This window comes from Dendrobium catenatum, unplaced genomic scaffold, assembly GCF_001605985.2.
Source record: "Dendrobium catenatum unplaced genomic scaffold, ASM160598v2 fragScaff_scaffold_766, whole genome shotgun sequence".
Taxonomy (NCBI): Eukaryota; Viridiplantae; Streptophyta; class Magnoliopsida; order Asparagales; family Orchidaceae; genus Dendrobium; species Dendrobium catenatum.
In genome coordinates, this window is record NW_021319228.1 from 59,780 (window position 1) to 70,529 (window position 10,750).

General features: G+C 33.5%; 1 protein-coding gene across 1 annotated transcript; it reads left to right on the forward strand.

The window, feature by feature from the left end:
- Positions 1-1,093: 1,093 nt before the first annotated feature.
- On the forward strand, positions 1,094-2,298 carry LOC110094844. The gene is made up of 2 exons (XM_020820178.1): positions 1,094-1,561; positions 1,825-2,298. The coding sequence occupies exons 1-2, from the start codon at positions 1,094-1,096 to the stop codon at positions 2,296-2,298; spliced, it is 942 nt and encodes a 313-aa protein (XP_020675837.1).
- Positions 2,299-10,750: the final 8,452 nt, after the last annotated feature.

The following is a 10,750-nucleotide window of genomic DNA, read 5'->3' on the forward strand; positions in this document are numbered from 1 at the left end:
TATTTATTTTTATTTGTTTTCATATTTAAGATTGTGAATTTGGTTTGTTTAATTAAATAATCAATAAAATTTTGAAAGAAGTTTTGAAACACCAATTCACACCTCTTTTGGTGTGTAATTCCATAGTTTAATTTATTTCTCAATCATCCTTTAAACTTTCATACCCCACCTCTGGCCTTGAGATTGAATCCATAAAGGGCTCACTTGCCTAATTTGGATAAAAATGAGCGTGCTATAAATTTTTAGAGTTCTATTTAAATTCAATAAATTTAATTCACTTAATCAAACCTTGTTTACATAATTATCAACAAATGATATCATCTGATTGTTTATTTAAATAATAGGTCCCTCGGTCTGCATAGCTTCTCCCTCACCTTTTTTGAGCCCTATAATTCAAAATTTGGGGCACCTAACAATCTCAAAATTCTGAAACTATCAAATTCTGGACGTTAGAGAGAGAAACTCCAGCTTTTTCGGTTAGAGAGAATCCACAGAGAAATTCAAATTTCTATTCCTGGTTTTTGTTCCTGCTTCTCAGGAAGGGCGGGAGAAGATGGCGGCGGAGAGTTGCCGTCCTTCTCAGGCTCCGGCGACCAAACCTCCGTCCTTTATTGGCAATTCTAAGATCAATTTGAAGATGAACGAGAAGTTATCATCTCCTCAAAAATTGGATGATCGTATGAAAAAACTGAATGGTCCGTTGGTGATCAGAGATGTATCTGAAGCAGAGCCTAGAAAAATCTGTTATGTCGAAGGAAAAGGTAAAGGAGTTGTTGATTCTGAATCTAAAAGTACTCCAGGCACTAAAAAAATGTATTCTGGTATGAATTTGTTGGATCCCGAAGCTTCTTCCTCTGGGATGAAATTATTTGTAAACAGATTTGTTAATTTGAATATTAACTCGGATAAAGAGTTAAAGAAGAATCCTGTGAAGATGAGTATCAGCAATACTCAAGAGGTACTGAATTTAGAGAACAATTTGGCTGTTGATAAGGTTATTGATAAAATGCTGACTTATTCTGGTAAAGTTGGTATCAATAATACCTGAAGTAATAAGCCTTACATCAAAATTGATTTTAAAGAAGATGAAAGCATGATTTCTGAAGATGGAAAAGGTGTTAGAATGAATGAAGTTCTGGAAGTTAAGAATTCTGAAAAACTTTCAAATTCTATTGTGATAAAGGTGTTTGGCAGAGAATTGGCGTCTCATATTGTTGCTTGGGAGATAAGAAGACAATGGATACAATATGGTCAATTTCATTTTACCACTCTAGGAAGAGGGTGGTTCTTATGTTCTTTTCAATCGGAGGAGACGATGGAAGCAGTACTGTCAGGGGGGCCATGGTTTATCAATGGGCACATTGTGGGAATGGAGAGATGGTCCACTGAATTTTCAGCTAACTCCATGAAGGGGCTGACATCTCCTATATGGGTTAGGATGCCTAACCTTCCCTTGCAATGTTGGGATGAAGATAATATAGCTAGAATAGCTTCTAGAATTGGAATCCCTTTGATGATGGATGGGAATCTCTTCCAATGGGGAAGAAGAGAGTTTGCAAGAGTTTGTGTGAGGTTGAAACTTGATCAACCTCTTCCCTTAAGAATTTGGGTGGATAGTATCTCAGGGAGGTTTTTCAAAAAGTTGAATATGAAAAGGTAGCCAACCTTTGCTTTGAATGTGGATTTATTGGGCACTTGAAGAATGATTGTGGTAATATCAGTAATAAAGCCTGCAATGATAAATTGGGAGTTAGCTTCACTTCAGATGTTAATAGCATAAGTAAAGAGCAAATTGCTGTTGATAAACCAATGTATGGACCGTAGAGTCTTGTCAATAATAAGGAAGGAAGAAAGCCAATCCAAAAGAGCATTGCAGTCAAATCCAGCAAAATAATATTTGTTAAGAAGATGGGAAATGAAAAAGTCACTATGGAAGAAGGAAATGATGGAGCTGATGACAGATTTATCACCCCAACAAAAGATCCGGTTCTGAGTAATGAAGACCATTTAGAAGAAGGAGAACTTATTCCAGACAAGGATCAGCCTATTATAGAGAAGAGCAATCAAGTTGAAGAGGACAGAGATAGTTTCTCAAAGGATAACAAGGAGGGACCTACGAGTAAGTCCCCTGTTTCTTCCTATTCTAAATTATCAAATTCTGGAAACAAATTTGATATCCTAAGTTCAGTACCTGAAAATCTGGTTAATGAAGATTTGTTAGTTTCGGTTAAAGAAAAGAAATATGCTGAAAAATTCAGTGATGGTTCGAATAAAAGGCTGACCAAAGTTGAAAATTGAGAAAAAATTTTTTCAGACAATAAGATGGGAGGAGATAAAATTTCTATTGGTGATTCTAGCAAAATAAAATTTGCTAAGGAGTTGAAATCTCTGGGCCCTATAAAGAACATTCCTAAAGGAAGGAATTTTGATGGTGGAGGTATTCGATAAGGGGGAGTGGATGATTTCTACCGTATATGGAAATAAGGATGTTATGAAGAGGAGAGAATTATGGAGTAATCTGGATGAGGTGTCCAATAGAAAGGCTCCTTTCATTGTTGGGGGAGAATTTAATTGCATCTTGTCACAAGATGATAAGAGGGGTGGTAGAAAATTTGCTTTTTCTCAAGGCCCCAAAGAAATGGCTGATTTCTTAAATGTGAATGACCTTCATGATGTGGGATTTGTTTGTCAAAAATACACTTGGTGTAATAACAAATCTGGAGGGGACCGCATTCTCGAGAGGTTGGATAGATGTTTTCTAAACTCTATAGCCATCAACAAGATAAATAATGCAGTGGTGAGACATCTTGCAAGGGTAGCGTCCGACCATTGACCTATTGTATTGAAGATCCTTGATAATCCATTTCAAAAGTTTGGGACATTCAAATTCAAAGATGTGTGGATTTCATTCAAAGCATCGTCTCTCATAATTGAAAGAGTTTGGAGAAAGGCTTTCCAAGGCAATGATATGGAGGTTCTCAATAAGAAATGTAGAAGAGCTTTGAAGGATTTGTTTTATTGGAGCAAGGCAAGGATTAAGGATTTCTCTTTAAAAAAGGAGAAGTTAAAAGAAGAAATTTCTCTTATTCAAGAAGAAGAAGCATCGGTTGGGTGGTTATCTAATGAAAAACTTTGGGAGCTCAGATCTAAAGTTTTTAAACTTAATTCTGTGCTTTCTAGACTCAACACTTATTGGAGACAAAGAGCTAAAGCTAAATGGATTGAGGAAGGCGATTCTAACTCTAAATTTTTCCATTCTTTTGCTAACTCAAGAAGGATTGGAAAAAAGATTTTTCAAATTAAAGATAAAGATGGTGGCATTACTGAAGATCCCTTGGTTATGCAACAAATTCTTTTTCAGTTTTTTCAAAAGAAGTGGAAGCAGAGGGACTGTTGTATGGACAAATGGCCGAATCCTGTTAATATTCTGGATGAGACGGACAGAATTAGCCTGGAGAAATAGATTTTATATGAGGAGATCCTGGAGGTTATCAAAGGGCTTGGCAACAAAAAATCACCGGGACATGATGGTATCACTTACTCTTTTCTCAAACACTATTGGAACATTATTGGTATTGATGTTTTCAAGGCAATTAAAGAATTTTTTACATCAGGTATCATGAGTAATAGTTGGAAAGAAACTCTTATTGTTTTGATACCTAAAATTTCTAATCCTTTATCTCCTGAAGCTTTTCGTCCCATTTGCTTGTGTAACTCCATCTACAAAGTTGTTGCTAAGGTGTTACTCAATAGGCTTTTGGTGGTTATTCCAAAACTTATCTCTGAAGAACAAGTTGCTTTCATGAAAGGGAGGAGCATCTCTGAACATATTCTTTTGGCTCGGGAGGTTATTAACAAAATGAGGATTTCTAAATCTAAAGAAGGTATGGTGGCCATCAAAATAGACATGAAGCAAGCCTATGATAGCATGTGTTGGAGTACTCTTGAAGGGGTTTTGAGAAGCTCGGGTTTTCCTGAAAAATTCATTAGGCTTATCTTGGAATGTATTGTTGAGCCCAGATTTTCTATTATTATCAATGGGAACTTGTCAAATTGGATTGAAGGGAAGAGTGGTTTTCGTCAGGGATGTCCATTATCCCCTTTTCTTTTTATCCTTTGTTCCCAATTGATTACAAATGCTTTTAATCAGGAAGGGAAGGATTTAGGCATTAAAGTGGCTTCTTCTGGAAATGTTATTTCTCATTTGCTTTATGCAGATGATATCCTTCTATTCTCTAAAGCAAAGATTAGAAGTATCAAGGAGATGAAGATCATTTTGAGCAACTACTGTGGATGGACAGGGCAAAAGATTAATCTTAAAAAATCTTCCATGATTGTTAGCAAGAATGTTGATAGAAGAATGAAAAATAAGATCAAAAAAATTATGGAGATCAAGATGGTTGAGGAGATGGATTATCTGGGAACAAAATTAGCTTTGAGAAGACTAAAGAAGGCTGATTTTCAATTTCTATTGGATAAAGCATTGAAGACTTTAAATGCTTGGGGCAATAGTTATATTTCTCTTGTTGGAAAGCTTGTGCTTGTCAATTCGGTATTCTGCAATTTGCCACTATATTTAATATCTCATTCCTTAATTCCTCTTAGTGTGTTGAGGGAATTCGAAAAATTCTACATAAATTACATATGGAAGAATCGAGACGGTAAACAGGGGATGCATTATATAGCTTGGGATGAGCTTTGCAAGCCAAGAGCTAACGGTGGCTGGGGAATTCACTCTGCTGCCAGCAGTATTCAAAATCTGAGAGCGAAATTCTCTTGGAATCTGGTAACTAATCCTAACTCCTTCCTAAATAGAAATTTGTTAATCAAGTATAGTGAAGACTGGTGGAAGAAAGATGAGATTAAAGAGGGTTCTATGGCTTGGAAAATCATTGCTAGTGGTTGGAAATCTATGAGGAAAGTTATAAGATGGAATGTGTTGAATGGGATGCGTATTAATGTCTTGAAGGACATATGTATTTTTGACAAAATCCTTTTCAAATGGCCTACTTTTATCGCTCCTTTTGATGAAGATGATTTAACTATGGATTTTTTTATCCTGGATGGCCAATGGGACATTGCAAAATTACTTCTTTTTTTTTGGAAAAGAACTGGTTGTTGTTATTTCTAGCATTCCTATTGTTAAGGAATGAGATGAGGATTATATGGATCTAAAATACAAATTGACTGGAAAATCTATTGCTGCTATGATCAAGGAAGACTCAGTTAAGGTTCATGAGGGGAGCTCTTACTTATGGATTCATAAATTTAATCTGTACTCAAAGGTGGAATTTTTCATTTGGAGGCTTTGTAAGAATGCTATTCCAACTTTTGATTTTCTGTTCAAAAGAAAATTATCTTTTGATAATAAATGTCCAAGAGGATGTGGAGGAATTAAGGAGTTAGATCATATCTCTACAAGATGTCCCAAGCTTCTTAAAATTATTGGCATTCTATGGGAATGGGGTTTTCTAGTCCCATTCTTCGATTCATTTCAACATTTCTTGGATGAAGCAAAAATCAGTCTTAAGAAGAATCCTGTGATGATAAAGCTTTACTTTAATCTGTTATGGTTTTCATGGAATGAAAGAAATAAGATTAAGCACGGTTAGAAGGAAGATAGTGTTTTAACATTGGCTTCCAATGTTATTAGCTTGATTGCTTTTGATAGAAGAAATAAAATACTCTCGGAAAACTGGGATGCTATTCAATCCTTAGGATTGTCTTTTGATTCAAGGCATCCTCCTCCACCCTAGTGGTACAAGATTAATATTGATGCTGCATTGAAAAGCAACTATGGAGCTGGAATTGGAGGAGTTGAAAGAGACTATAGAGGAAGAATGATTTGTGCATTTGGGTTCTATGGAATGCATTGGGATATATCACAATTGGAGCTTTATTCATTCTATTCTTTGAAGTATTTGTTACACAATTGTTTGGATGAGGCCAAAGGTGTCATCATCGAGGGAGACAATAAAAATGTTATTCAATTACTTCATGAATTGTATAGCAAAGGCAATAAAAAGGTTGGAATCATGGAAGATGAAGACTTCTTTGGGTTAAGGTATGGGAGTAATGTCATTTTTAAATGTATTAGCAGAAGAGGTAATAGGGTAGCTGATTTTTGTGCTAACCTTTCCTTTTCGTATGAATTCATTTGGAATGATTTTAGTGAGAGCTCTCTTCCTCCTTCCTTTGTTAAACTTATAAAGGAAGAATGTAGTTTGAAGGAAGATCTCTATTAGTTTGTTGCTTGTTCTTGGTTTTTATATTTTAATGCTATTGCATTTCCTTCACTATAATTCAAAATTTTGAATTCAAAATTTTGAATTATTTATAAGATTTCAAAATCTATATTTAGCTTAGATTCAAGCCATTGGAGGGCTGACTAGTGAGTTGGGTCAGTTGGGGATGGCCTAATAGGTTCTAAGTATCTCACAAGAGGAGGCACCCCACATGGGGTAAACTGGCTAGTAAATTATTATTTAAACAAGATGAATTAAATGATTTTTGTAATATTTGAGCAAGTAAAGGCATGTTCATGAGCGGGGATTTTCTGGGCCTGATACTTCAATCTAGGAGAAGTGTATTCAAGTATTGGCTTAGGTTAATTTGGCCTAGGTAGGGAGATGGTTTTTTATACACCTGGGTTTTCCAATTTGGCTAACTAAGCAATCTTATAGGTTGGGATTACTAGGGAAGATGCATGGAATATGTAGGCTTATAGTATATGAATTATCTTGGTTTAATTTAATTGGAGGGTGAAAAGGTTCAAGATTACCCCTTTAGGTTCACTTGGGCTAGCCCAATTTACTAAACCAAGTGACCGCAGGGTTTGTCAAGCTAAGGCAAGCTTAGGGACTTAATAGACCTATTTGTATGGTTTAGCAGTAATAAGTTCATAAGGGTTTGTTGAGTTCAAGTAGGAGACCTATATAGGTCATTTGGTCAACCTAGGTTAACTTATTTAACTAGGGTTGACCAAGCCCAAGAAATTATTCCATTTCATTTTATTAAGTGTAAATTTTGTATCATTTATTATGTTTAAATTCAATGATAAAACATGTTATTTAATGTGTTTGTGTAAAAAATATATAAGAAAAGATAATAACTACATGTGTTAAATAGTGTTGAAGCACCATCATTTGAAGCGTATGCTATAACAACACCCCAATGCCAGATTCACACATTGCAGTGTCATGTTCTCTATTTCCAGTGCCACAATAGCACTAAGGTCAGCATTACAACATAACATAATGTTGTTGTACCCAAATTTAGCACCGCAGTATTAGAGCCTTAGCAAAATGAGTACCAAAGTGCTGAGCCTTACAACTCCTTAGTGCCAAAATTGATATTCATGCACTATAGTGCTCCAAATTTGGACCACTATGATAGAACAACTGCCAACACGAGGAACCACACTAACTCAACCAAAAGATGTGTTGTTTTAATCATTAACCATGCCAGATAAACTAGCATTGCAATGGAACCAACATTATAGCACTGAGTCATTAATTTATTTTATGCAACCACGGTGCCACCTTTTTGAGTGTCATGGTGCTCGAGCCCCTCATTATTCTTTCTTTAGACAGTTTTTCAATTTTGTTATTTTGGGAGTTATATCACTAAAGAAAAATTATGTAATTTTAAATGTGTTTCTTTAGATCCTCCTTAGAATAAAGTTTAAGGAGGCTAAGAAAGCGCAAGATAATTCATTATGGAGATGCCAGCCTATATGTGTGAGCAACTTTGTGTTTGGTGGAAGAATTAGTGTAGAAAAGATCATTTGATCCTTTCGGGTGATAATTTGCTCATTACTTATCTTATATCTTTTATTTCAATGAATAAAATAAAAAAGAGTTTTTTTATTGCATCTTTCATGTCTAGCTAAATATCTAGTTTTAGACTAATGATATAAAAAGTATAATAATACTAATGTAGACTCTTATGTCTGGAATGATACATTGATATTTTAGTGTTTCCCATTCTTTATTTAATGCATGTAATGGCCATATGTGTAGTTAATATTTAGTGTGATGTATAGCCTTGATGGAGGAATATTGAAATAATTAGGAGTATTGAAATGGGATGTTGGTATGCCAAGATATAGGTCGTTTGAATGTTCTAGGTTATATAGATTTAAAAAAATTGTAGAGAGGTCATAAACCTTTATTTTCTCGCTACAAGCTTGATTGAAATTTATGGATGCTTATGCTTTGATTCACATCTAAAAATTAAGAGTCTCATTAGGAAAACTATGTTATTTATACTTATTAGTCCAAAACACTTTATTTCTATTAGTATCAATATCTCCTTGTAAGGTTTGCTTTTAGTGACAAAAACTTCAAAACATCATTTTTAATTTCAGTAGGAAAAATTATGTACTTGAAGTAAGCAATTGTAGTTAAATTTTAATTAAATATAATACTTCCTCATGGGTTTGACACTTTACTCTATCAATTTATTTACTTGATTTGGCACATATACTTGTATATTTTAGTGGGCTTTCATTAATTTTATATTAAAGAAAATTTATATGTGTAAATTTTGTAGTATTTTAGTTATTTAAAAATTTAGAAAAATTAAAAATTATAAGTGTTGGATAGCACAGCAACACCGTTAAGAATGTCGCTGCAGTGTCATATTGATAAATGTTGAAGCACCAATTTCAATATGTCAGTGCAAACCTTCTCTATTTACAAGCACTTCAGGTCTCATAAATGTTAGCATCATAGTGCACCAAAGCATTGTTGCATCCAAAATTAGCGTAACAATATTGGGTGTCTCTAATAAATCCATGTAGGAGCACAAGCCTCTTAAATGTCGTAGTGTTGAAATGTCATTTCAAGTGCTGCAATGCTCATTTCAAGTGCAAAATTATTCTATGGCATCATTGTGGAGTAGTTCTAACTTCTAAGAGCCATATAAATTTAGAAAAATATGCACCAATTCTGGTAGTAACCGTGTCATGTTATCCAATACAACAACAAAGCCAACATTGCAGCACCAAGGTGCTAGTTCATTTTTCACAGCCGTAACACCACCTTGTCTAGCGTCGCGGTGCTCGAATTCAATCATGTACTTATTGTAAATAGTTTTCAGTTCTATTATTTTTGGAGTTCAGTCCCTTGAGTGAAATTTTATATTTTTAGTGTGTTTTTTTATTACGCCCTTTGAGTAAAGTCTAAGAAATGCTAGGAAAATGCAAAGATACATCCTCTAGGAGATCTTATTATAAGTTTGTATAATCAACTCTAAAAGTGGTGGATGAAGGTGTGTAGAGAAGATCTTTTGATCTTTCCTGGTGATAAACTTCTTACTACTGTTATACTTTGCTCTTCTATGGTTAAAATGAATACGAATTTTCTTGTCATCTCTTCAATGTATGGCTAAGTCTCCTTTTTGGGCTGATGATGTAAAGAAGAAATTGAGTAGTAATGTATAATCTTGTGTTTTAATGAAATGATTGATATTTTTAATATTTCCCATTCTTCATTTACTACACATAATTGTCATGTGTGTAGTTAAATTATAGTGTTATATAAATCTTCAACGAAGGAATCCAAGAATAATTACAAATATTGAAATGGCATGTTAGCATGCCTAAATATAGGATGTTTGAATATTTAGGTTCTATAGAGATAGTAAAACTATAAGAAGGTTAATAATCTTTTTTTTTCACCCTCTATAAGCTTGATAGAGATTTAGGAATGCACATGCTCTAATCCACATCTATAATTAAGAGTCTCAATAGGAAAGTTCTGTAATTTACATGCAACAGTCTAAAAAACTTTATCTCATTAGTATTAACTTTTTTTACTTATATTTTCATTCATAGGTAAGAACATAAAAACATTATTTTTTCATTTCAGTAGGATAAATTCATGCACTTAAAATAAGAAGTAGTTTGGTGGCAATTTAACAAAATTCTTTCTCATGGGTGTGGCACTATTTTATCACTTTATTACTTGATTCAACATGATGTTTTCTTAAATAAGTGGTCAATTATAAATTTTATATCAAATCAAACTTAAGCATAGTTAAAATTCAATGAGTTTTACATTAGCTCATAATTAACCTCTCATAATCTCGTATCAAGTTTTTGACATCGTTGTTGAGGAAGTAACATGCGTATTATAATTTTAAAATATATTGTTGAAATAAGTGCATATTTAGACTCACTTGTATCCTGTATTATTATTCAGTTTGAATTTTTTTTTGAAAATAAAAAAAAAATCTATTTGATCGTTTAGTTTGTATTTTTTTAGTTGTTGGAATTTTATTGTATAATTAGTAGATCTAGTTACGAGAACTTATTATTTTAACCAAAAAAGGAAAGCACCCTTAAAAAATTTGAAAATTAAACGTCGACCTCATTTTGTAATGAGGTTATTTTCCCTATATCAAACTTCAATCTCCATACAACAATCATTGAACCATACTTTAAATCCTAAAATAAAACTATGTACTATGCATTGGCACAGTACCTTGATAATTGATATAAAAAACCATCACTTGATAATCACCATTGACTGTCATTTTATCATCTGATCTACCACTTGACAACCACCAAATGATTGTCAGTGATATGATCATTACAAAGATAAAATTATATAAATCATTGACCTCCATTGATCAATTCAAAATCTTAATCTAAATACGAAATTAAAATCATCAATTGACAATCCCTAATGATAGCTAGTTGATAACATATTCAATCATTAATGATCATCGATGATTATCAATGATT